The sequence below is a fragment of the Ursus americanus genome, chromosome 19, assembly GCF_024610735.1.
Source record: "Ursus americanus isolate L20-20 chromosome 19, mUrsAme1.1.p, whole genome shotgun sequence".
Taxonomy (NCBI): domain Eukaryota; kingdom Metazoa; phylum Chordata; class Mammalia; order Carnivora; family Ursidae; genus Ursus; species Ursus americanus.
Window position 1 is genome coordinate 20,078,213 of NC_142145.1, and position 27,994 is coordinate 20,106,206.

General features: G+C 35.6%; 1 protein-coding gene across 2 annotated transcripts; it reads right to left on the reverse strand.

Moving 5' to 3' along the window:
• Nucleotides 1-323: 323 nt before the first annotated feature.
• Nucleotides 324-27,965, reverse strand: POLI (DNA polymerase iota). 2 transcript variants are annotated; one of them, XM_045790130.2, is made up of 10 exons: nucleotides 27,733-27,965; nucleotides 26,241-26,351; nucleotides 23,657-23,821; nucleotides 20,046-20,198; nucleotides 17,947-18,183; nucleotides 15,987-16,165; nucleotides 14,953-15,044; nucleotides 12,385-12,515; nucleotides 9,022-9,227; nucleotides 324-7,194 (listed from the first exon to the last, which is right to left on the reverse strand). In XM_045790130.2, the coding sequence occupies exons 1-10, from the start codon at nucleotides 27,878-27,880 to the stop codon at nucleotides 6,376-6,378; spliced, it is 2,241 nt and encodes a 746-aa protein (XP_045646086.1). In that variant the 5' UTR covers nucleotides 27,881-27,965; the 3' UTR covers nucleotides 324-6,375. The 2 variants fall into 2 exon arrangements, with proteins under 2 accessions (XP_045646086.1, XP_045646087.1); XM_045790131.2 differs by having other exon boundaries at nucleotides 26,241-26,450; nucleotides 27,733-27,846.
• Between the last annotated feature and the right edge of the window lie 29 nt (nucleotides 27,966-27,994).

Below are 27,994 nucleotides of genomic sequence, written 5' to 3' on the forward strand. Positions count from 1 at the left end.
GATGAAAACTATAAACTAACAGATTCCAGAAGCTTGACAAATACTTAGCACAGCAAACATGAATAAAACTATAACAAAGAATATCATAATCAAATGTCTTAAAACCAATAATAAAGTGAAAACCTTAAAGGCAACCAGACCCCTGCCCTCCCCCATAAAAAGAAATACTTAGAATTCTATACCCAGCAAAACTATCTTCAAAAAATAAAGGTAAAATAAAAACGTAAGAAAGATATAAGCCATAAGGATGCTGAAAGAATTCATGACCAGCAAACTTGCAGTACAAAAATATTAAAGAAAGTCTAACAGGCAGGAAAAGAAAGATATGAGGTGGAAATATGGATCTACACAAAGAAATGAGGAGCACTAGAAATGTGGGTATATGTAACAGCATTTCCCCCTCATTTTTAAAGCTCTTTTTAAAATTTGATTGTATAGGGGGGCCTGGGTGGTTCAGTCGGTTAAGCGTCCGACTCTTGGTTTCAGCTCAGGTCATGAGCTTAGAGTTGTGAGATTGAGCCCCATTTTGGGCTCCGTGCTCAGTGTGGAGTCTGCTTGAGATTCTCTCCCTTTCCTTCTCCCTCCCCCACTGTCCCTCTTCCCTCTTTCTGCCCACACACACGCTCTCTCTCTCTCTAAGACAAATAAATGAAATATTTCACATGTGATTGTATAAAGCAAAAATAAAAATAATTTAAAAATATATTATGGGGTTACAAAGTATAGAGGAGTAAAATGTATGGTAACCATACCACAGAGGCCACAAAGGCCAGCTGGGGAGAAATGGAAGTATATTGATGTAAGGCCCCTAAGCATGAAGTGGTAGTTAGAGATGTATAATACCAACTGTAAAGCAACACTAAGATGGCAAAGCGAAGAGTTACAGGTAACAAAGCCAATAAGGAGATAAAAGAATGATAAAAAAACAAAAACAAAACAAAACCTCAAATCCTATTAAAAGCCTGAAGAGAAAAAAAAAAGGGAACAAAGTACACATGGGGAAAAATAGAAAATAAATAGCAGACTGGTAGATTTAAACAAAATTTTATCAGTCACCATGTTAATATAAAGGTCAAAAACCTCAATTAAAAGGCAAAGATATTAGACTGAATGAAAAAGCAAGACCCAACTATCTGTTGTATGACCCCCCAAAATATCATTTTTTACATAAACACACAAATAGGTTAAAAGGATGGGAAAAGACACTAGTCTAACATTACTTTTTTAAAAAGCTATAGTGGCTCTAATGAAGAAACTGGTTTTCAGAGCAAAGAATTTACCAGGGTTAAAGAGGGTCATTTCAGAATGATGAAGGGGCCATTTCCTATAAACATAATAGCCCTGAATGTGTCTTCAAATAACATGAAGCAAAAACTGATAAAAAACTGCAAGGAGAAAAAGATACATTTATAATTATAGTTGGAGATTTGAATACTCTTCTCTCAATAATTATACACAAAAATACCAGTAAGGATACAGAAGACTTGAACTCCAATTAAATAAAGCTAATTGACATTTATATAATATTCCACCCAACAGCAAAACACATTCAAGTGCACACAGAACATTTACTAAAGTAGGGCGCATTTGGGGTCATAAAACATTTCAAGACATATTTCAAAATATTCTGCAGAATTTATCTGGTCTTTGTCCAGGGTTCCTGGCATGGAGCTCCTAAAACCCTTAGAATTTCCCAAACAATGTGTCTTTTTTAGTCATCATGGTACATGCTAGTGAGGTGACTCATGGGGGGGGGGCCCTAGATAGTTTATGCCAACAGGAAGTCTTAGGATGGCAATAGCCCACACCAGAAAGACCACCACCTAATTAGAATGTTGAGACAGCCATCCTGACATCCTGGGAGGGTAGGAGCCTGGGGAATTAGAGACTGAGTTTAATCACAAGGTCAATGCTTTACTAAAATCCTCCCAACATGATGAAACCCTAAGAAAAACTCTGGACTTCCTTAGATCTTAAAAGTTCTCATCACAAGGAAAAAGTTTTGTAGCTATGAATGGTGACAGATGCTAGACTTACTGTGATCATTTTGCAATATATACAGATATCAAATAATTATACTGTACCCCTGAAATAAAATGTCAGTTATATCTAAATTAAAAAAAAAAAAACTGTTAGCTAGGAAGCAACAGAAAGTTACTCAAAGGGAGCTGAAAGCTCTCAGCAGAAGGAAGGGGAAGGGACAAAAGCAGGGAAGGAATGTGTTTTGTTTTGCCAACCCAACAGTTCCAGCCAAGTAGAAGCTCAACTAGGTGTTTCTCCTGACAGCCGGTTGCTAGGTGTGTCTCATCTGAGAGCCCCATATCTGAGCTAGTTTGAGCTGGACTGGAGCTGAGGAGGACCAGCGCAGAAGCCCCCGAGTTGTCCTAAAGTTACCTTTAGCTCATTTTAATACTAAGATCTCCTTCTATGGGTGGAGTTTTCTGCCATTTTTTGAACGTATGATGTATGCACTACCCCATGACATGCTAGGCATGGGCCATTGAACCAAAAGGGCCTGTGCAAGCTCCCTGCTCCCACCCTCACACTGATAAAAGTTTCCTGCACTAACAGCATGGTGAGACAATTCTTTATGAAGCCCTATCTTCTTACTTGTAACAAGCAATAAAAAGTTCTTAGCTTTCAACATTTCCTTTGGTTGTGTTCAGTGTGATGTACCCCAACACTGAACCCCTTAAGTTCAGTTACATAACCAAAAACAAACAAATGAACTAAACCTCTGGACTTCCTGATCACTTGATATGTTTTATTTCTTGACCTAGTTACACAGTTGTTGATTATAATTACCCATTAACTTATGCGCTTTTCTGCATATAAATTTCACAATAAAATATTTTTAAATATTGAAATTAATTCAGATTTGATGAAGGCATACACCTGCAGATTTGAAAGCACTTAAATCCCAACCATGATAAAAAGTAATCTGTAGCTAGACATGTAATAAAAACTGCAGATCTCCAAAGATAAAAGGAACAGGCCAAAGAAGTCAGCTCAAAATCCACAATTTTAAAGAAATAATTTCAGAAAGTGAATTCCACTTTGAAGGAATGAATGTATGAGATGCTAGTAAAAAAAGGTAAGCCAAAAAAAAAAAAAAAAGATAATCAGATAATCATGCATGCAAACCTAAACATTAACTCCATAAAATATTGATAATATCCAATTTGGAGGTCAATAAAGAACTAGAGGAACCAAAATTAACAAGTTTTAACATCTTTATGTTGTTTGGAAGAAGGTACATATATTTACCATTTTTGGATGTTAGGCATGTTAAATTATTAAGGGTAATCAAAAGTATTTAGAATGTTTACATTTCAAATCAGTCAAGGAAAAATATATTTAAAAAATTCAAGTAATTAAAAAACAAGATGAGAAAAAGGATGGGAAAGAAGCATAGCACAGAAAAAGAGAAAAACAAAGCACAAATAATATGGAAAAAATAAGTCCAAATAGATTTGCACTTCTGCACTATGGTGGGACAAATACTCTTAAGAGTTCCTTCAATACAAAATACTAGATTGCAAAGAAAACGGACTTTTTAATTCACTCTTGGTTAAACTATATAAGGGAAATCTCCAGGTCCAATCCCCTACAATCACAGGGGGAAAAAACTGAGCTGAAACAAAAGCAGGAAAGGATCAGGAAGCATCAGGCAAAACGCAAACGTGAAAGGTGGGATTCACCCGAACACAAATGCCTGCAATCGACCTTTGGAGACAAAACTTTGGGACTGTAGCAAGGTCAGGGAGCTGAAAATAAGACAAACTAAGACAACTGCATTCAGGAAGGAATCCTTCAGGGGGCTACAGTGATACCAAATGGGTTCGTACTGACTCACTGGAAGCAAATGCAAATCGTATCTGAGGGGAAGCATGCACAATTTCGGTCCTTTGTCTTCCCACAGACTAAGCTCAGCCACACACTCAAGGAAACAGGCTAATCGACAGGTGCACGACAATATCCAAAAACTTAGACTTACAGACTTAAAATATTGAAATAATCAAAAACAGAATACGAAATATTTATGAGTTTTCAAAAATTAGAAACGGACTTATAAAAGGCTATAATGAATAAATGGGAAGATTAGAAAAAGAATCAAATGAAAAATATAATTATTAAAATTAAAACCATCATTAGTGTTTTAAACAGATCAATGCTGAAAAACAAATTAAGGAGCAAGAGACAGAGCTGCTGAAATTAACCAAAATGCAGCAGATAAACAAGATGACAAAAACTATGAGATTAAGGGACATAAAGGATGGAATAAGAATATCCATCATTTGTGCAATGAGAGTCCTACAAGAATAGAAAAGCAGTATTTGAAGAACCAGTGGCCAAATGTTTTACGGAACTAACATGAATTGAGAAAAACAGGAAGCCAGCATATACTAAGGATGAAAAGGAAATTCACATCTCCAAACATCACAGTAAATCTGTAGAACACCAAAGGAAAAAAAACAAGGATTAAAAGGAGATGGAAATAAAAGATGAACTAAAAAGTCAGAATGCAGAGGCACGAAGATAGTGAAAGGCTAACTTAAAGCCATAGAATAAGTAACAAGGCTGCGATAATACCCACTGCATTCTCACTTTAAACTATTTTATTTTAACTACTATTTTATTCTCTTTTTAAACTGGCCCAAACTGTTTTACCCTTAACTTTTTTTTTTAAACCTGTTTAATAATTTCTAGCTGAAATAATACAAGGATTATTATAAAAAATTTTAATGTATTATCTAAAACAGTAATATTATCCTTTTTATCAGTTTAACAACTTTACCAGTATACTACATGTAGAAAATTCCGTAGTCCTTGACCCAGAGTACCAAATATTTGCATGTGAATGACTTTTGATGTTCTTGCTCTAAGTTATTGTTTTTGATAACCCCAAACTCCCTGTTAAAAATCCTTGGTTAGGGGGGCGCCTGGGTGGCGCAGTCGTTAAGCGTCTGCCTTCGGCTCAGGGCGTGATCCCAGCGTTCTGGGATTGAGCCCCACATCAGGCTTCTCCGCTAGGAGCCTGCTTCTTCCTCTCCCATTCCCCCTGCTTGTGTTCCCTCTCTCGCTGGCTGTCTCTCTCCCTGTCAAATAAATACATAAAATCTTTTTAAAAATTTTAAAAATAAAATAAAATAAAAAAATAAAAATCCTGGGTTAGGAAATTTTCAAATTTCAAGAAATCTAAAACTAAATTAAAACTTCTTACCTAAAAGAAAGTATCTTCCATTACTCTTTATTCACATTTGTATACTTTATTTTTATCATCTTTTCTTTAGATTATATTTGCAAAGGTTATAAATTCGAGGACAGGACTCTTCTGAATCAGTGCTGAGATACACTTTGGTGTGTTCTAGAAGCTTACATCTTGCAAATTGTAACATGTCCACAACCTTATACCTAATTTTTAACCTTGCAGGCAAATGGTGAAGGCAATTAACAATGGGAAAAAGAGAACACCTATTGATTTAGTAATTGTATTTGTTGTGGATATGACATACTTAATCTCATCTCCAAAAATAAGAAGATTCAAAAACATCTAATCATTACTTTAAAACCCTACACAGACTAGCCAGAAGGAAATGGACTTCTTCCATTACCTAGCATTCTTAAAAACCTATCACACTGCCTTTCTGGTGTCCATCCTTCCTTCCCTTAATCTACCTGGATGGAGAGTTCCTTCTAGTTCTCTACAACATGTACACTCCCCTGCCCAACTTCCCACCCGGCCCCTGACACACGATTCTTTTGATATTTACTGAGTGCCTTTTATGTACTAGGCATCATAGTAGGTTCTGGTGTACTCAGAAGCATTAACTGGATATATGTTGTTTTGGTATTTTTTTAAAAATCAACTTATTAAATGGTACATAGTACTTCAGTCAAAGATACCTGTATTTTTAGTGGTTGGCAGAATAATTTCTTATTTGGAAATTTCCTAATGGGCTGAATTTCTTGAGCCATTCCACATTTCACAGAAAAAAACCTGTTCTTTGCTATGTCATAGAAATGATTTGGCTAGTCTATTTTTTACACATAGATGTATATATCTTCCCCTCACCCCCCCCCATTTTGGGGAAATGTAAAATACTAACCATGATATTCTTTTTGTTGAAAAGCAATATAAAATAACTTTAGAAATAAGATAATTTTACATTATTTCTTCTGTTATGAATATTTTTATGCTTTGTGCCAGAATTTACTTCCCATAACTATACTTGCTTTTCTCTAGAACATTTTATATTGAATTTCCACATTATTGAATATCTATTAGTGTTTAATTTAGAGGAGCTTAATAAATAGCTAAATCTGAGAACAATGGCCTTTCCTTTGCTTTCTAGACCTTTTTTCTGAACATGCTTATTTATGTACAATGGGGAAATCTGACCCTGCTCTCTTCCAGTCTGCCAACAGTTCTTTTTGCACCTCTTCTGGTAGTTTGTAGAAAACTTCAGGATCAATGTCAGAAGGAAAGGTAATTTTCTCATCACTAGAATCTTGCTCTTTATTTTCTCTAAGTCTTTCATGATGAGAGACTGTCACTATTGGTTCCTTATGGCTATCTGTAGTGCGGTTTTTGGAGAACAGTTGCTCACTCTGCAAATTTGGAAATGAATGGAAAATAGATACAGCAGGGTTTGTATTTGAAAAATGAAATCCTTGAGATTCTTTAGGTCCTTGACTCATTCGTTCATCTTTTAATCTACTGTCTACATAATGTGAATAATCCTTTTGGCTAGATGGAGAAGAGGAACTCCTGGTATTTAAACCTGATGTTCCTGGTTCACAGGCAGATACAGACGATACCTGTTTACTATTGGATAAATGATCTGTAGGACTTAAGGGACTATCTTGCATTTGTTTTGTAGAAAAGAAAGATAATACTCCTCTAGAGGCATGTAATGGACAACTCAAACTTCCTTTGCCTTGAACTTTTTCTCCAGATTCTCCAGAAAGGATTTCTTCTTGAATATCTACTGGAAGCTGCTTAAAGACTTCTTGGTCAATACCCTCAGGAAGTGAGCAGAGTGGGAATTCATCACTGTCTTTGTCTTTAGAAATATTAGTATCTAGTGGAGCCTCCCCAGTTCTTGTACTTTCAATTCTTCCAGATGGTAGAAAATCCCAATTTGTTTCTTTGTCTTTGGAAAAATCCTCCGTATGACTGTCTTTCATCTTCTAGAACACAAGAATAACAGAGCAATTTCAGATATCTGATATCTTTTCAATACTCATGCTGCTGAAGAGTACTATAGCCATTATCTGACCAACATCTTTCTAACCTACTCAATAATTTCATTCCTTGTGGCCAGTTCCAAACAACTAGAGATGATAAATCCACCACAATTAGTCACACTATTGTGTGCGTTTTTATCCACTATCCTAGGGAGAGGTTTCCTTCCTAGATAGCATTGAGCCAGAAGATAGGTACGTGTTTGGAAACTTGGAAAGTACCTTAACAATCGTGTTTTCAAATTTACAATTCTGTGAATAAAGGAATGGTACCCTAGAAAAGTAAATGATTCACCTACAGGTATCTAAAAAATATGTATATATGCATAGAGCATCATGGGCTGGTTTTCTCAATATCCTTATTCTGAAGTGTAACATTTAACAGAAAGAAAAAAATATATTTCTACGGTAAAAATCCTGCATCAATATGAAGTTATAATGCTGTTTATATTTACATAAAATAAAAATTTAAGAACACTTTCAGTTCTAATTTGCATAATTTTTCTATGTAAAGTTTTTCACTTAAATTTTCCCTCTAGTTTTAAGCACCATGAAAATGTATACACAATCAAATATAACTCAGGAAACATCAACATAACAGTAACTGCAAAAAAAGTAAAAGGAGAAGAGATCTGGGACACAGTATTTACCATATGCCCACATGCACAAGGTACTTTTGCTTATGTTTACCTCTCTAATACCACTATAAATTAAAGACTTATAATTCTGATTCTACCAAATTAGAGGTAAAAAGTAAACTCCTTTTTAAATTTCAGTTAATAAAGGGAATAAAAAGGGCTACAGGAAAAAAGTAATTTGAAGAGGCACTGATAGGGGCACCTGGGTGGTGCAGTCGTTAAGCGTCTGCCTTCGGTTCAGGGCGTGATCCCAGCATTCTGGGATCAAGCCCCACATCAGGCTTCTCCGCTGGGAGCCTGCTTCTTCCTCTCCCACTCCCCCTGCTTGTGTTCCCTCTCTTGCTAGCTGTCCCTCTCTGTCCAATAAATAAATAAAATCTTTAAAAAAAAAAAAAAAAGAGGGCACTGATTCGTTATTTCTATAACAGTATTCTGTTCTCATTTTAAACTGAAATGTAAATGAAAATATTACTGAAATTATTCTGATTAAACATTAAAACAAATAATAAAAACATTTTGAATTAAGAGCTGATCGTAGGCAAGCACAATTTAGTAAAATATGATTATTTTTTAAAGCATCCCATATTTAGTAACTACAGGTTTGCTAAATGGCCATATATATAAGGTTTTGTTTTAGTCACTTGAAAATATGACTGGCCTTTGCTTCTCTACTGCCACAGTCTTAATTTCTACAATTGTAGAATGAGTAGTCAGATTATATCAATCTTGCTATCAAAATTCAGTGTAATTTCAAAACCAAGAAAATTTAAATAGTTTAACAAAAACATTGGGGGGATACTGGTAGTTTATGTATAAATTAATAGACAAAAAATTTTATTTCCAGTATCTAGAAATGTTTTCATATTTATTAGCTAATCATCATATTCCTGTTGCTATAAAATGTTTTAACACTTCCAAAACAAGGAACCTCCATAACAGTTTTCTCTTTATCTAGTGATGCTTATGTTTTCTTCTTAGATCACAGTACAGTACACTTATGGCTGACAACTATAATATGAGAGGTAACATACACAAATCAGTCAAACACTCACCCAAAAGATCTCTAAATTGTACCAATGGAACACAAACTTAGGTTTGTAATTTAACTACACAAATCCAAGAAGAGTGTACTTACAAAACTGCGCTTGCCAGACCGTGAAGTTGTTGATAATGATGGTGTTAAATAATAATCAATAGTCCCTTTCTTAGGAGTATTTAATGTTTTAAGGTTGCAGAGGCACACGCTTAAAAGGGTAAGATGAAACGGCATCTTCACATTCACCATGTTTCGAAAAAGTTTCATAAGTATATCAACCATTGGGGTCATCACATCGCAATTTCCTAAACAAAATGTTTGAGAAGACTATATCTAAGCACATTATAACATAATTAATATTAAAAGCTCAATATAATTTATATTGCTTAGATTAAGAAGTTAAAATCCCAAAGAGATATCACTGGAATATCCTGCCATTATATACTATACCGGGACAATCTCAACACTCATACTAAATGCCAAATGAGTTAAAGTTTTCAGATGATTTGAAATATGGGACTTCTGGTTATGGGAGTGTGATCAGGTCAGAAAATCTTCTCCCCAAAAAACTATAATAAAACTGGACAAAATTGTCAAAAACAACCATTTTGAGGATCTGAAAATGGACCAAAGGCAAATAAATTGAGAAGCACTGATTTATAAAAGCTAGTAGAACTTATAGACGAGAAAGGAGGAGACCGCAGCCTTACTGGCTGGGGTTGTTCGTATCTTCTTCTATGCAGCAGTCCTGCCAGGGTGAGGCTGTCTGTGAGAGCCAGTAGCTTTGCTGCCAGAAAGGACAGACTTGATTTGAGGCAGAGGGCAAAAGCCCATACCCAGCAGAGTTTCTGGTAAAGTGAATAAACTTGGTAGGTAACAAGTGGGGAAATCACACAGCTCTCTAGCCTGAGGTTACAGTTGTGGCTGGATTGAGTGAAACATCAGTAGACGAGCCATAAATTTAACCAGGAGATCTGGAAATGAGAGAACCACAAAGGGATCAGATAAGCTCTCCTCATAACCCCAGCTGACTGGGAGACTGTGTGCACATGGAGGGGAGGGGAGAGAGGGCCCAAGCTCTCTACACATTACTGACTGGAACAGCAACAAGCATACATGGAAGATGCAAGAGGGCTACAGAAAATAAAAGCCAAGGCAGAGTTGAAAATGGCCTAAATTTTGAAAGCACTCTCCAACCCACGCACTTATCTGAAGGCACAAGCTTTTCAGGCTCTAGCATTTGAGCAAAAGCTTTGACCAGTCATTGGCTAACCACTAAACTAGGCAGACACAGGGGTAACCTCAGAAGCTAAAATAAAAAATTTAAATTTAAATTAAAAAAAGAAAAAGCTAAGCAAAGAAATCAGAGGCTACACATCACAGGGGAGGTAGATTCTGCAGCTTAAGTTCAGACAAGTTAGAAAAGGAAAAGGAAAAAAAAAAAAAAAAAGCCCACAAGAAGAAAATCCAAATCCAGAGTTGCTAGAATACATTATCTAAAATGTCCACTTTTCAACAAAATATAATACACGAAGAAATAGGAGTGTGATTAGAGTCAGGAGCAAAAAGCAGTCAATTGAAATTGATTTGGATTTAGCAGACTTCAAAGCTGCTTCTATAGATATGTTCAAAAAACTAAAGGGACACGTCGGTGGCTCAGTGGGTTAAGCCTCCAACTCTTGATTTCTGCTTAGGAAATTACTCAAAATATGTTCTCTGATCAACACGAAATTAAAGCAGAAATCAACAACAGAATGAAATTTGAGAAAACATCAAATATCTAGAAACTAAACAACAAATTTCTGAATAAGCTTAGAGGTCAAAGAAGAAATCACAAGGGATATTAGAAATGATTTTGACCTCAATGAAAAGGAAATACAACAAAGTGTTACGGAATGCAGCTAAAGCACCACTAAAAGGAAATGTATAACTTTAAACTCGAATTATTAGAAAATAAGGTAAGTATAAAACAAATAATGGAAGCTTCCATCTTAAGAAACCAGAGGGAAAAAGGCAAATTAAACTAAAGCAAGCGGAAAGAAGGCAACACAAAGAGCAGAAATAAATGAAATAGAAAGTAGAAAAACAACAGAGAAATCAATGACACCAAAAGTTGGATCTTAGAACAAGATCAATAAAACCTTTGAGTGAGGCCTCACTCATATAAACCTTTATTAGAATGATACAGAAAAAAGGAAAAAACATGCATTACCAAAATCAGGAATGAAAGAGGAGATATCATCATAGATCCTACAAAAATTAGAAGGATAATAAGGGAATATTGACAACTTCATGCCAACAAACTAGACAACTTGAATGAAATGGATACATTCCTAGAAGATAAGTTACCAAAACTGACTCAAAATAAATAGAAAATCTGAATAAACTTATAATAAATAAAAAATTAAATTCCTATTTTAAAATCTTCCCACAAACAAAAGCCCAGGACCATGAATAGCCAAAACAATTTCAAAATACAACAAAGCTGGAGAACTTACACTACTTAATTTCAAAACTTGTAACAAAGTATCAGATAGGGCAGAACTGGTATAAGGATAACCACATAAATCAATGAAATAAGAAAATCAAGAAATAAACTTCTTTAGAGTCAATCAGTTTTTGACAAAGATGCCATGAGAATTCAAGATATAACCTGTTTAAGAAATTCTGTTGGAACAACTGGATATCCACATACAAAAGAATGACTAAGCCTCTTATCTTACACCATACACAAAAATTTATTCAAAATAGATCTAAGTGTAAAGCTTAAAACTATAAATTTCTAAAAGAAAACACAGGAGGAAATATCTGTGATGTTTGGGTTAAGCAAAGAATTTTTATATAGGACGCCAAAAGTATTATCCATAAAAGAGAAAAAAAACCAAACAAACACAAAACAAATGTAATACCACTACAAGGCCACAAGAATGACTACAATAAAGGAAGCTGACAATACTAAGTGTGAGAGAGAATATGAAAGCCTGGAACCCTCATACATTCTTGGTAAGAATATAAATTGTTATACTCACTTTGGGGAAAAGTTCGGCAGTTTCTTAAAGTTCAACCTACCATATAACCCAGCAATTCCACTCTTTGTAATCTACCCAAGGTAAACAAAAACATACATCTGCCCAATGACTTGCATGAAAATATTCATAGCACCATTTTTCTTAATAGCCAAAAACTGGAAATAATCTAAATGCCCATAAAGAAGTTATCTTGTGCCATATAATACATCATCATAGTTTTGTTTTCTCTGAACTTGGGAAACCCTGCTAACTGCATCTTTATTTTTATTATCTATTAAAAAACATTTTCCTGTAAAAATTCCTGACAGAATGAAGGTATTTAATAGCTCACTAACTCCCTGTGAAGACCCTCCATCTTTGGATCATATTTCTAATTCAAAGTTTTTTTAAGAGTTCAACCTGCCAATTAAATTTTTAGAAAATTAGCCCATACCTGTCCCTAACTTCTGAATCAAATGCGATGGAATAGGGCACTGACGACTCTCACGGCTACAGTGATTCTCAGATGAATACCGACGGATTACTAATCTGATTGTATGTGGCTTCCTTCCATCTTGGCATACTCTAAAAGGAAAGAGAAAGTGGAAACAAGGAATTAGAGAAGTATTACCTAAAGACTTTTTTATCTATAGAGGTATCAGTTTAGTAACCCTAACAATTATAAATATGGTTGATAATAGGCAGTAATAAAAGACTCTGAATAACCCAAACAAATTTCACCACATCTATGCACCAAAGCTCTAAAATCTTAAATGTAAGGCTCTCAGGCCTCATTCAGAATTGAGTGCAATCAGGAAAAAAACAGAAATAAGAGAAATAAGATATAATTATAACAAGCCATTTTATAATCCAAGTACAAACATAACTAAAAGCAACATATAAAATCAGCAGGAAATTTAAGAAACTAAGGGACTCATTCACTGGTAGAGGCAAATGCATGAAAAATGACAGATTTTTTTACACAGGAAAAAAAAAATAAGATTACAAAAAGAGGGGTGCCTGGGTGACTCAGTCAGTTAAGTGTCTGCCTTCAGCTCAGGTCATGATCCCAGGGTCCTGCTCAGCAGAGAGCCTGCTTCTCTTTCTCCCTCTGCCTGCCTCTCTGCCTACTTGTGCTCTCTCTCTCTCTCTCTGTCAAATACATAAATAAAATCTTAAAAAAAAAAAAAAAGATTACAAAAAGAAAAAAAAATTTAAATGACATAACTTTTGTCAACAAGCACTCCTGAATAGACCCAAGGAACAGTAATATCACCATTATATGGCAAATAAGAGCAATAGCTTGAAAGATCAATTACATACTATATTTAAGTAGTACATGTACATGCATCTTAAAAAGTGTTACACTCAAATGGTCTTGGTTTTAGTGTTGAAAAGTTTCAATGAGACAGAAAATTCACCTAAAAAGCAGAAAATCTAATTACTAGAATGTCATTAAAAAATAATATTTTCCTTTTTATATGTATGGCAAAACATTAAAAAATCAAAAACACAAGATAAAAATATTGTACACTGTTAAACATAATCAAATTGAAGATTTTGAACTGGGAAATTTGGATTTTTATAATAAGTAATTTTTTCTTTATTGTTTTATCACAAAATGTCTTGATTGCTGCCTTACTAAGATAATATCTTACACGGTTCCTGTAAACATGTTACTAGTTTAAATATCTTCCAGTTAAACTTTTTCTATTAAGTCATTATACTAAAATTTAAAGAGTGTTACTTGGTTCCTATAATTAATTAGGTAAAGGTTATATTCTAAGCAAGCTTAAACTAGAGGGAAAACACATTCACACGAACACAATTATTTTTTTGCCACTTAGATGGTATTATATCTTAGTCACTGAAATAAGGGGCCATGGTGTAGAAAGGGAATGGAAAGCAGAGATACGGATAAACAGTTCATAGTTGGTAATTTACGGGTTTAGAGCACCTAGCCGCATTTCTGGGTTGATCGTTCAAATATGAAAGTCTATAAAATTGTTGTGGTTTCTCTACATGCAGAGCTCTTTCCACTGGCCAGACATTTCATAGCAGTCTCACATTCAGCTGAAGCAGAGCAGATGACCCAGTTTCAGAAGCACACTCAGAGGCCCAGCCTGAGTTATATCACTGCAGCTGGATCATTCAGCCAGCCCCAGTTGCATGCAGCAAACGATGAGCTGCACGGCTCTGCTCGAGACATGAGAAGCACACAGCATGTGAGAGCAAAGCTGTAGGAAATTTTACCTCATCAGTTTACTGAGACTTAGAATCATCTAAAAATCTTTTTCTCTAGTCATAATTAGCGATCCGACCTCATTTACAGAAGCACAGCTACTCAAAACTATTAGACCCCTGACAGCTTATTTTGAGAAATCAAAGAAATGGGAGGAAAAGAGACAATACTCTTCTATGGAACATTGAGAAACAGATACATGATAGTAAAGGAGCATCAGAAAATTAAACATCTTGTTCAGTTTACGCTATGCTATTCATATATTCATAATCCCAGCTGACATGTTCATGTCCTTACAGACCAGTGCCCTGCACACACCACACTCTGACTGCCTACACATAGCCCCACTGAGCTATTCCTTTGTCTGAGTCCATTTTCTTTTACATAGTCTGAGGCAAAGGAGATAATGAGGGTTCTTCTACTTTCTCCATCACTGGTGCTCTTCATAATTTCCTATCCTCAATCATCACAAATTTATAGGTGTAGAGATTCTAGATGGCCATAAAACCTTCTTAGTAACTATGAGCATCTTAAGAGCCGCAGTATAACCATAATGTTACTAAAACTAAGATTAATGGCAACAAATGAATTAAATTTAGTTAGAAGCACCTGTTACTATCTTTGTAATAGTTTATAATGGAGAGAAATTCAATGATAAATGATCTCTCTTTACACTGTTCAGTCTCCAGTTAGTCTATAAGTTCCAAGAAGAACATCAACTATACTTTCCATATACTTTATACAGAATATATAGAATGATATGGCAAAATGGAAACTCACCTGTTCAAAAGACTGGCAAGTAATTCTTCAATCTTATTTTTAGCTTCAACTTCTGATGAACATTTTTTAAATGAATCCTCTTCACTAAAAGACTACCAAAGAAGCACAAATAGGGATTTATCATAAACCCGAAAAAGCATATCCCGTTATGAGTGTGCATGCCAAATAGTCAGTACATTCTTTACCACCTTCCCTCTCGTTTAATTTGAGCCATTCAGTTCACTTATATATTAACTCGTTTATCTGCAAGTTATTGTACTCCACTAGAAAACCAAGAAAATTATAAAGCTCTAGTACCAACTCCAAGCTTTATTCTATGATTACCGTGAGGCTCTTAATCTCCTAGCACTTGAAATTGAGTTTAACCTTGGACATGTTATTTAACCTTTCTGAAGTACAGTATCCTCATCTTTAAAAAAAGAACAGGAGAGAGGGAAAAAGATATGAACAAATAATAGTACTACCCACTTTGAAGCTTTGTTGTGAAGATTAAATGGACTAAGGTATATAAAGCACTTAGTAAAGTGCCTGTCACATAGGGGGGAAAAAAATCAACGTTAACTAGCTAATTATACCTGTCTCCATTTCCTAAATCGTTAGACTAATCAGAAAACAAGATTTCTTAAAAATTAAAATATTTTGCAAAATGTATGCAATATAGGCTGTTAAAATTAAGTGATATTTAATCCAGGTAGCTAATTTGAAACAGAAGTACTAATTCTTATATCCAATTTAAAAATATTTACTAATCTAGGGGCGGCTGGGTGGCTCAGTCAGTTAGGCATCCAACTCTTGATTTCAGCTCAGGTCTTGGTCCCAGGTCATGAGTTCAAGCTCCAGCATGGAGAGTACTTAAAAAAAAATTGCTAACTTAATAAATTAAGCTTCTCATAGGAAAGAGATCGTATACTAATCTAATAAGCAAATTAGAAGCCCCGCTGAGCTATTAAGAACACAGTACTAAAACCAGAAATCTTCATCTCAAATAATGCGACAAACAGTACTCAATTGAAATAAATATCATTATCATGTACCTGAGGTGGTCCTGAGGGCGTCACAGGAGAGTTATCCTCTCCAAAACTGAGCTTCTGGATACGCTGAGCAACTGAAATTCCTAACTCCTTTTCTAATATTTTGGGTGAAAAGGTTTGAAGATCATGCACACTACTGATACCCAGCGCTTCAAGACGTTTGGCAGTTTTATAGCCAATACCTAGACAAAAAGAAATACAGTGTTACAGTAGTTTTTCTCCTTAAAATAAAGCTAATTAAAATATTACAGATATATACCAAACACATCTTTAAATTCCATAATGAATATTTTTCTAGGATTAAATTTTATTGAAAATTAGGCTGCCCTTCTTCTGCTTAGGACCTCTTAAATGAACCACTTTGAAAATCTCACAACCCTAGTACAACATAATGGATATGGAGACAACCAGTAAATGCTGTCTTGATAAAATGAAATGTTTACCACCTGTTATGTAACACTTTGGAAGTATTCAAGAATAATGGTTATAATTCATGCAAAGAAAGACTGTTACTACAGCAACAAAATTAATTAGCATGTGCTAATCAGCTAACCTGATTCCTACACATAATAATCCACTTTTATCCATAAGTCATATCTGGCAATATTTACTATCCCAAATATAAGAGCCAGAAAGCAAACAAACAAAAAACTCTACTCATTAGCAAAACTATCAAAAGTTCTTGCACTAAAACTCAGTCATACCTCATCACCTTACCTGAGATGCACAGGTAATTTAGTGCCCCTTTATTTCTCTCATTTAAAAAAAATAATTCGACAGTATTTTGATTTCCCTGCACAGTAAAAGAAGTAAATCAAAGGCAATGGATGTGGAAGAGAAATTATTTTTTTTTAAGCTTTATTTATTTATTTGAGAGAGAGAAAAAGAGCACAAGCGGGAAGGGCAGAAGGAGAGAGAAAGAGACTCTCAAAGCAGACTCCGTGCTGAGCATGGAGCCCCATGCAGGGCTCAGTCTCATGACCCTGAGATCACAACCCAAGCCAAAATCAAGAGTCGGAGGCCTAACTGACTGAGCCACCCAGGCACCCCTTGAAGGGAAATTATTAAAGGAGTGTGTCAGTTATTTTCACAGCTGAAATAAAAGACAGCTGCCAATTTAGCAATAAGAAAAGAGAAAACCTGTAAAAAAAAAAAATTAATACAAGAACTCAAAAAGTAAAGCCAAGTAATAATGTTATATGATCAGTATACATACAGTCTTCAGCTTATTACAACCTGACATAGTAACTGTCTTCAGAACACAGACTCAGAGTCAACCAGAAAACTTCAAGTTACACATATACTATATTAAGACAAGGCAGCGTACAAAATATTTTGTAATCATACAAACATGGGTTAAAAATATAAAGTTATGACACCTAAAGTTTCAGTTGCCTTAGAAATTCATTTCCACAGAATTCCAACATCTTATTTCCCAGCAATGCCATAGAAATGAAGTTTAACATATCCCTTATTAGAGGTCTATAAAACCATATTTGATCTTCAAAGACAGAAATTTGCCCCATGACCTGAATAGGTCACTAACACCCTCAAGGAAAGTAGTTTCCTCATCTTTAAAATAAGAACTTGGCCTAACTGGTTTGGAAGGTCCCTTGTAGCCCTAATATTTTCTATATAATCCCAAAGCAAAGCTAGTAAAAGGCCAATGCCCCTCTCTAGATGCAGTGTACGGTGTAAGAATATGGAGCAGGGAATGGAAACAAAGGACCGTGATTCCAGGTTATAACTTTCAGGATCATATTCAAACTATACAAAAAGTAGGTGAAACTAGAAAAGTACTTTCATAGGTTCCCTAATCCAGATTCCCTCTAGAGAATATCAGGGTTTTGGGTTTTATCCTAGAGCCAAGTATAGAGACTGTAAGAATTAATAACATGTATCTATGATTTTTAAAGAAATACAATAAAACTAATGTATATTTTTCCAACTATAAATGTCTTACCAGGCATTTCCCTTACATGGCTCAAGTTCTGAATGAGAACCTGAGAAGTTTCAGGTAGTAACACTGTTTGTTGATTTGGTTTAAAAACACCAGACACTAATTTTGCTAGTAATTTATTAGAAGCCACTCCAGCACAGCCAGTGAGACCCAGTTGATTATACATGGCTTCCCGCATCTCTGCTGCAATCTGAGATCCAACAAGTAGTCTGATGTGCACGATGTCATGCAGGTTTATATCTATAAAAACAGCCAATATCGTTAAAAGTCACCACAAAAACAATTTTCTTTTTTACAAATGAGTTTAAAAAGGGCACAGGGCTTAACCTATATCCAAACCCCCCCCCCCACCACTACCACCATACTGTCAGCCACTTAACTCATCTCGTTCATTCTTCATAGGAATTCTGTAAAGTAAATAACTCCCAGAAGTGAATTCCCAGTGCCTGTGATAGTGAATGCATCCTGGAAGTGCTTAATGATTAACAGATTATGAAAACTGATCTCTCATAAAAAAAAATTCCTACTGACATTAGTAAAACTTCTACTGGTGTTTAACTGTAGGCAAGCATAAAAGTAGAAGTATTACACTAATAAGAGAGCTAACATTACAATTTTAAAGATCTGAATCTAAACTTCACACACACGAGCTCTATGTGTTACTGAAAACGATTCTGTATCTGTACATAGTTTAAGAGATCTTTATGAAAAGTGTAGGGAAATCATACAGAAACAAATTTTCTTAGCGCTTAAATGGTATTAGAATTTTATGAGACTGTCCTTACCCTCAGGAGTATTTACAGATGAAGTGTCATGATGTCTGCAATTTACTTTTAAATGGTTCATCAATCAACCAACCAATCAATAAAGAGGGAGCAAGATAAAGTAAATGTAGGAAAATAACAATGGGTGTACCTACAAGGAAGGGCATAATAAGTGTTCTCACTGTATTACTCTGTCAACTTTTCTGTAAGTTTGAAAAAATTTTTTAACAGAATCTTGAGGAATGATTCATGAAGAATTAGACATTTTCTTTTTAGGATATAAAACCTAGCTCTCTGTAATATGTTCTAACAAATACTGAATTTGCTTTAAAAATTATAAAGAAACATACTTAGAACCTTCTTCTATTTAGTCCTTATATGTGACAAAAGAACAGGTACAAAACACACATGAAAAGCTTCATGTCCTCTTCTAGAAGAGAACTGTAGCTCTACCCCTTTTCTTCTTTAGTATCGGATGGCAGAGAACTAGACTGGAGATGACCACCAGCTCTCAAAAAAGGGGGATAAAGGACACATATGTTGAGACCTAGGAGCAAGAAAGTCAGGGCCAGTCTTATACAAAAGCAGGGTACCATGTCTTCCATGTGGTATGATACGGAAGTCACCAGCAGAGTTACAAGATGTTTTCAAGTCTAATAGATATTCGCTGGGGCTTGCTGAAGCTTATTTTCAAAAGCAAGTATCTCTGGAAATACCATCAGTCATTTATACTTTAATATGTAAAGGAGATGGACTATTGTGTTTTCTTGCTAAAAGCTGGTGAAGATTATCAAACTGACTGAATATGAGCTTGCAAAAGATGGCAGATAGGCCTGGACAAGCTTCCACAGAGAGTAACTCAGGAACTCAGAGAGCAACATGAGTGTTTGATGCCTGGGGGAACAGAAGGGAACAAGCAAAAGAGGCAACAAAACACAAATTAATAGTTTACCTCAAAATTTTGCTTAAAGACAGTTTTCGGAGAAGCAAAAATTACTCTGAAAAGTATATTATTAAGGCAACTCTTATAACTTAAGGATGACCTAAGGCGCTATGGGTCTTAAAAATGGTAACACACTAACTGTGTCAGAGAAATGAAAAGCACACAGAGCACTGAGCTACACACGTCATCAAAATCTCACTTTCTGCCTACTTAATATGGAATAGCAATACCTAATTTTAGTCATTTGAGACAGATCACTGAAATATGGTTATACCTCCAAAAAAAGCCATAAAATTTTCAGAAAGATAAAGTCAACTCGTTGAACTCACTGAATTCAGTGACCATCAGGAAATATAGGTACTTTTAGTTACTAAATAGAGTAAGAATCCACTTACACTGATTATTATATACATGACCTGACACAGTCAGTGCTGAAAGTTCATCACTTTGAAGCTGCTGTAGTCTCCTCTCAACCATTTCTGTGAGATCCACAAAATTTTCATCAAATCCGAGTCTCTCAACAACTGGACTGAATTCTTCCAACAGCTCTAGATTGAAATAATATTGGCACGCAGAAGTTAACTAAAGTCATAACTAAAATGGATTTAACTATTTAATGCTTAAAAATATGTCAAATATGTTAAAGGTTTTACATATATTCACACTTCCACAATATCTTTAATTAAGTCCTCCATTAACTGGATTTTTTTTTCTATACCACATTTTGAGTAAAGGCAGTATTTTCCAACAAAATAAGTCCAAAATGATATTCCCTAGACAGATGCTTATAGCAATATATTTAGCTCAATCTCCTACACCTATAATTTCTATACCTGTAGTACATTAAATATCAATGCTTGTAGTTCATTATGATCTTGAAACAGTGGTTCCAAAGAGTAAATTATAGTCAGCCTAGAAAAGTAGAGACAAGTAATAATATATTCTAGCTGTATTTTCCACAAGTCTTAAAAAGACAAAACAAATAAAATGTAAAACTTCCAGGGTTCCAGGGGCACCTGAGTGGCTCAGTGGGTTAATAAGCATCTGACTCTGGCTCAGATCATGATCTCAGGGCCCTGGGATCCAGCGTCAGGCTCCACATTAACAGGGAGTCTAGTCTGCCTCTCCCTCTGCCCTCCCCACCAATAGTGTGCGTGCACTCTCCTTCTCTCTCAAATAAATAAGTAAAACTTCGAATTATCACTGAGTCAAAAAGAAAAGTCACCTAAGTTTCAAAATATATTACAATGCAAGATTCCGATTAGTTATCTTCCAGTTTATTCCTTAAGGGTAGACACGGATCATGACTTACATGTATTTGAATGTCCAGCACCTAGCACAATACCTTGTCCTTAAGGTAAATGCTTCCTAAATTGAACTGAATCAAGATTTGAAATAAATTCAAAAGGACAATCAATTCTTATTTTTAGGATTAAAACTAGTAACTCTGAAATCATTGAGAAGAATTTTCATTTCTCTCTGAATCACCTGATACCAGCAGAATGACAGAAAACAAATTATTAGCCCCTTCTTACATAAAAATGTATAGGTTCTTGGGGCGCCTGGGTGGCACAGCGGTTAAGCGCCTGCCTTCGGCTCAGGGCGTGATCCCGGCGTTATGGGATCGAGCCCCACGTCAGGCTCCTCCGCTACGAGCCTGCTTCTTCCTCTCCCACTCCCCCTGCTTGTGTTCCCTCTCTCGCTGGCTGTCTCTATCTCTGTCAAATAAATAAATAAAATCTTTAAAAAAAAAAAATGTATAGGTTCTCAAAGTGCTATAATAAGAAAGCGCAGAAATAAAAGTATATACAGATCACTTTTTTACACAAACACTAAAAATACCTCTATTTTATTTATGTCAACTTGACCATATCAGGGGAAAACAATTAATAAAGATAACAATGTAATCTGGTGACCACCAAAAATCACTTCCAGTCTACACAGAGAAAACCATTTACCTATTCTAAGACTTACAATGTGTTTGACCACATACAAGGATTCTTTTGCATTTCCCTCACCAATTTCTGCAATTTTTTTTCAAAAGTATATATTATATAAGAAAAACAAAGGACAAGATTTTTAAAGTACTAAGCAGAAGAGCAAATTAAACACAGAATCATGCACAAAGCTCTGAATACTAAATACTGATTGATTTATTCCTCATTAAAAAGAATGAGGAAGAGCTGTATGAACAGTATGAAAGATCACCAAGAGGCACATCTGTATATATAACCTCTTCTGCGTAAAGATTAACTTCTTAATATTCAGACACATACAATTTTGCATGGATGCACAAGTGATATTGTCAGAGTATACTCTTATCTTTGCTTGGCTAGCCCTTCTTCCCCCTTCTCTCATTTCACTACTGCCATGTTCTCTCCAGAAGTTAATTAATGTTAAAAACCTAGTATACACCCTTTCATGTTTCCCTTACTGTTTATATACAGACATATATGTATGTGTAAAGGGAGGGGTTTGAGCCATCGTTTTACACATATGACACGTTTTTGCATCTTGCCATTTGCTCAACAAGGCATATCTCTCTGAGTCAAACAGTATAGCACCAATGCATTCTTTTTAATGGCTATATAATATTCCACCACAGAGATGTCCTAATTTAGCCATTCTCATCCTGATGAGCATTTGTTTTTATTCCATATTTTTACCAATTATGAACCATGCTACAAGAAATATTTTTGTACATATGTTCTCATGATTTTATTTCTATCTGATAAATTCCCACCAGTAGTATCACAGGGGCGCCTGGGTGGCACAGCGGTTAAGAGCCTGCCTTCGGCTCAGGGCGTGATCCTGGCGTTATGGGATCAAGCCCCATGTCAGGCTCCTCCGCTATGAGCCTGCTTCTTCCTCTCCCACTCCCCCTGCTTGTGTTCCCTCTCTCGCTGGCTGTCTCTATCTCTGTCAATTAAATAAATAAAATCTTTAAAAAAAAAAAAAAGTAGTATCACAGGGTTAAAAAATAGAGTATGTATCTTTAATTTCAAAAAATGTTTCCATATTACTTTTTGTAAATGTATAATATTTTGTTTCTACTTTCTCTCACATTCTTTATTTTTTTCAAGTATGATGGACATAAAATAATATCTCACTAATTCAAATCTCCCTAGTTACTAATGAATTTGAGTATTCTTTTTCCACATAATTGTGGACATTGCGTTTGTTCTTTTTGTCAACTGCCTATTCATATTTTTCATCCATTTTTCTTAAGTATCTTTTTCTTGTAAACTTGTAAGGACTTTGGATATTATATTTAACGCTTTCATCTGAAAACTGCTACAGTTTACAAAAGAACAAGCATAAACAACAGCAGAAAAGATAAACAGTTGATTCTTATACATTTTTAAATTATATATATTTGCAATACGCCAGTACAAATATGTTTTCATTTGTCCTGTAATTTACTAAAACTCTAAGATTCAAATCCAAATCTTAATAGGGAAGAGTTTATCTATAATATGTAGTGTATATATACGTGTGTGTGTATATATACACACACACAATCCCAGAAAAATTTAATATAGCCATTATTTCTGCTGATAGTGCTTAAGAAATCTAGTTTTTAATTGTGTTAATTGAACATTACAGAAGCCTCTCCCAACTGCTAGTGCATCAGAGTACAGATATTTCCTCATAATTCATTTAAACTTGGTATTTAAATTGAAAAGAAAATTTAAAAAATATTTTACTTTCTTTCGTATCTTTCCATTTTCTCGCTTCCAAATTTTGTTTTACATTTTTTCTCACATTTATATAAACACCAGTCACTAGAGACTTCAAATTTCTTCCAACTGTATTTTTTTCTCAACATTACTCACATAAAGCCACCCTCTTATATAAAATGTTTTTAAAAGCAGGCAAAATCCAAAATAAAAGTTATTAGCAAAAAGAAGTGATTTATGGCATTTTACTAATTAAAAGATTCATGTAGTGAATGAGCATCCTATATACAAATTAATGGTGAAAGTATATTGCCCATGATCTGTACCTGTAACCTTATATGACATCTCTCTGTAACGAGTTAAGTCTTCTCCATTAACTAATACCAGCTGTGGACATTTTTCTTTCGCATCTCTGACATTCATAAGCTTCTTAACTCCAAGTTTCCTAGCTTCATAGTTGCAGGTAACCACCAAATATTTCTGCTGAACTCCTATAAAAAGCAATTATTTTATGAGAAAACTGAGCAGGATTAAAGAAACATTTTAAAATAAAATTTTCTTTTTTTTTTTTTTTAAAGATTTTTATTTATTTATTCGACAGAGATAGAGACAGCCAGTGAGAGAGGAAACACAAGCAGGGGGAGTGGGAGAGGAAGAAGCAGGCTCACAGCGGAAGAGCCTAATGTGGGGCTCGATCCCATAACGCCGGGATCACGCCCTGAGCCGAAGGCAGACGCTTAACCGCTGTGCCACCCAGGCGCCCCTAAAATAAAATTTTCTAATTCCACATTATAATTGTAAATTGTAATGCAATCTATTTTGATTAAGAATATAAAGCTCTATTCATTTAAAATAGTATAGCCTCCATTCATCAAGGTTCTATGAAGTAAAATTTAACAAAAATTATCATAAATCAGTATATTCTCTGGAGTCTTCAGCAAAAAGATACAAATAAAATCCTATTAGGATTTTTTTTCAGACAATACAAACAAGATTAATTTATACTGAATTAACTCTCTCTATATAAAGTCTAGGCCATGTTTCACCAGAAAAATAAAGCAGGTGAAAATAACTGAGTACAATTAATTACTGGTTTCTGAGAGAAAAACTTCCAATGAATATAAAGCAATGCTCTGTTACAAGTGCTAACCTATAGTAATCATTAAAGATCTCCCCCCAATGAATGCTGTAATTATTGAACTGTTCTTCATAGTAATTTGCAGAAAATATTAGACAGTGAGTCATCATTAATGGGCCCCTTTCTTATCATAAATGATTTAATTATGATCATCTACAGACAATGAAAACTCTACTTTACTAGTGGTAGCTTAAGATTGCTGAAATTAATTAATTTTCTCTTTACACAGGTTGACCACTCGTTTGTCACTGTAAAAGTAATGTTCATCTGGGGCGCCTGGGTAGCGCAGTAGTTAAGCGTCTACCTTCAGCTCAGGGCGTGATTCTGGCGTTATGGGATCAAGCCCCATATCAGGCTCCTCCGCTGGAAGCCTGATTCTTCCTCTCCCATTCCCCCTGCTTGTGTTCCCTATCTGGCTGGCTGTCTCTGTCAAATAAATAAATAAAATCTTAAAAAAAAAAAAAAAAGTAATGTTCATCTAACATATGCAAAATATAAACATGTACAGGAAAAAAAAAGTTACACCCATTCCACCAATGTAAGACATCTGCTTCTAAAATTTTGATATTATAAACTGGGCAAAGAAATGTTATTTCACATAAAGATTTTTGATATATCAGATTATGCCCCAAAATAGAATCTCTGGGTCAAAAGTTGTAATTTAAGATTCATCAGTGAACTACATAAAAAATAGGATATCTTCCTCAACTAAAAAAGCAGTTTTAATACAGAATTAAATCATATGAACTCACCACTATATGTCACCAGCCCAAGTTAAATAGTCACACACTTGTTGAGCATAACTGAAAGACTACTTTTGCTTTCTCTCAGAAACTTTCAGCATCACATTTCTCATTTCCAGATAATCATTCATTCCTGTGTCTTAATTATACAATACTTTTTTATTGAGCATTATCTACATAGATCTTGTGTTATACTGCTACTAATTACAAATGCCTTTAGGAGAAAACTTACATCCTGTAATCCTAACTCCTTAACACTTTGGGAAAGTTTGAAGATCTAGACTGATACTGGCATACCAAAAACGTCATCCCTTTGTTCTTGTTTAGTAAATCAACTAGGCTGGGTTGAACTGGGATTTATCAAAACCAAACGAGGCACAAGAGGTTAGCAGCAGGTGAACCAGAATTGCTTTTTATGCTTATACTAAAAGATAAATTCTTACTACATGCATAAAAGAAATTTTTCGAAATTTAAATGACTTTTCCAATTTAAGATACACATATAATAGAAATGTTAAAATAAGCCAACATATTAATAAGTAAATCTTCAATGTAAAATTCTTGCCTTTTATTTTAAAAGATACTTGTATTTTTATGGAAAACTTACAGTCTATATGCCTTAAGTATTTAGAGGTCTGTTCAAAATCCAACTTTTTTGTCATGTTACACAATCCAACAGTTAATTTCGAAAGTAGAGAGGATAGCTGAAAACATCCATTAGAATGTAATGACTTTTTTTGAGATAAGAGGATTATAAAATTTCAACCATTGAGAACAAGATTAAAAGTTTATTATGGTCTTTCTGTTCAGGTGTTCATTGGCTATATTCCTTGTATAAAATTCACCATTTATTAAATAAGGCTTGTAAGTTTTACACCTGGTAGTGAAGCAAAATTTACTGTCTATAAAGTACCTTAAGAATTGCTTCCAAAATCTTTAATATGGTTAATAAATCACAATATAACCAACATAAATGAATAGCTAATACTCTTATACAAAATGACAAGTATTATTAATGTCCAAAATTACCTAAAGGTTTGCCCTTCAGTTCCGGATTTGAAATCATTTCTACTTGTGCGTAAAAGCAATCCAGATCCACGTGTACTATGACTCTGGATGAAGAACTTCCTTCTGGCACCACTTGATCATGAACCAATGCACAATATGCAAAGAAATAGAAAAATATATTCAGGCTGCTTATCATCTCTGAGCAATTGGCAGTTCCTTAAAACATGGAAACTGAGAAAGAAGAATGCAGAATGATTTTAAGTTTTTTCTTGGATTCATGTGTCAAAGCCTCTAAAAATTATAGACATGAGAGAAACTCCATCTACAGTAGGGTCTTTAGTCCTGTTTACTTAGTATTTCTTTGTGCACCCTATTTTCTCAGGCTAGTAATAACTTCGAGGCAAAAAATCTTAATCAATGATGGAAGATGCAAGAGGTAATCCTATCACTTGGAAGTTTCTAACATTTAGATTAAATCATAAGAGGTGGGAAAGTTTAAACACTGATTTCAACAAGTAAAAATTATTCTAAGTGGCATGTTCTTAAAAAAAAAGAATCGTAAATACAAAAGGGCAGAAGCCAGACCTATGGGTTCCAGTGGACTATATTTAGTGCCCATATGAGAGCAGGATTGTCTAGTTCAGTGCTGAATCCCAAATACCTAGAAGAGTGCCTGGTATATATCAGACTACCAATAAATACTCGCTAAATTAAAAGAATGAGTAAATGTTTCTTGAATTTTAAAAAGTAGCTCATGTCATGGGGTGGGGAGGGAAGGGGGATAAGAGAAGAGATTCCAGCTCTTAACCGGTTAAAAACAAGGCAGGCTAAGTGCAATGTGGTATTCTGGTCTGGATACTGGAACAAAAACTTTAATGGAAAAAACTGGTAAAATCTGAATAACGTTTGTACTTTAGTTAATAGCATTTGTGCCAGCGTTCACTTCTCAGGTTTGACATACGTAATACAGTCATACAAGACATTAACATTAGGGAAAGGAGCTTCTGCAACTTCTGTTAAGTCTAAAATTATTCGTAAATTTAAAAGTTGAAAGGGGGAGGGGAGGCCGGGAATTAGAGCCTTGGCTCCAGACTCGGGTTGGGCAGTACAAGGTAGGGCCCAGAGGGTAGAAGTGGGTCAGGGAGAGGCGGCCACTGCAGATGTGCCTCGTCTTCGCTTCCGAGCCCAGCCTGAGCCCCAACTTCTGCCAAGTGAGCGACAAGGTTCTCTGCTTCCGCAACCTTACTACCGCCCGGGCGCCTCTTCGGCCCTGACCGGGCTGTTTGGGGGATCACAAGTGCACCCTCGACTATCATAATCGACACGTCCACCCTAGTACTATTAGGCGAAGCCATCCATTTCGGGATCTTGGCCAGAAAACACCAGGTAGCGGAGAACAGCTCTCTCTACCAAGCCGGGAAAACGAAAGGAAAAGAACGAGGCGGGGACGGTCGCACCCCAACGGCCGCCGCCACCGCCCCGCGCCTCCGCCCGCCCCGCCCTTCTCATTTACACCAAGCGAGGCCGCCGGGCTCCTCAGGCCCGGGCGCACCGGGCGAGCCGCCTGCCTCCCCCGCCTCCGCCCGCTCCATGGCCTGAGCCGTGTCCTCTTCCTCGTCGCCGCCGGCTTCCTCCTCGGGCTCCACCCCCAGCGGCTCCATCCCGCCGCGGCCAACCGCAGCGCAGCTTCCGGCCGCTTCCGCCTGGTCTCCAGGGAAACCTTGAGCCGACCGCCCCCAGCCGCTTCGGCCTTCACGGCTGCGTAGTCCGGGCCG

Bases quoted from the DNA above. Each gene is read 5' to 3' on its own strand.
- POLI (XM_045790130.2), bottom strand. From the start codon at position 27,880: ATGGAGCCGCTGGGGGTGGAGCCCGAGGAGGAAGCCGGCGGCGACGAG. The intron at 15,045-15,986 runs GTACATGATAAT...CTTCTTTGGTAG, and splicing joins CGCCCTCAGGACCACCTCAG to TCTTTTAGTGAAGAGGATTC. The intron at 12,516-14,952 runs GTGAGTTTCCAT...CTTTCCTTTTAG, and splicing joins CTTGCCAGTCTTTTGAACAG to AGTATGCCAAGATGGAAGGA.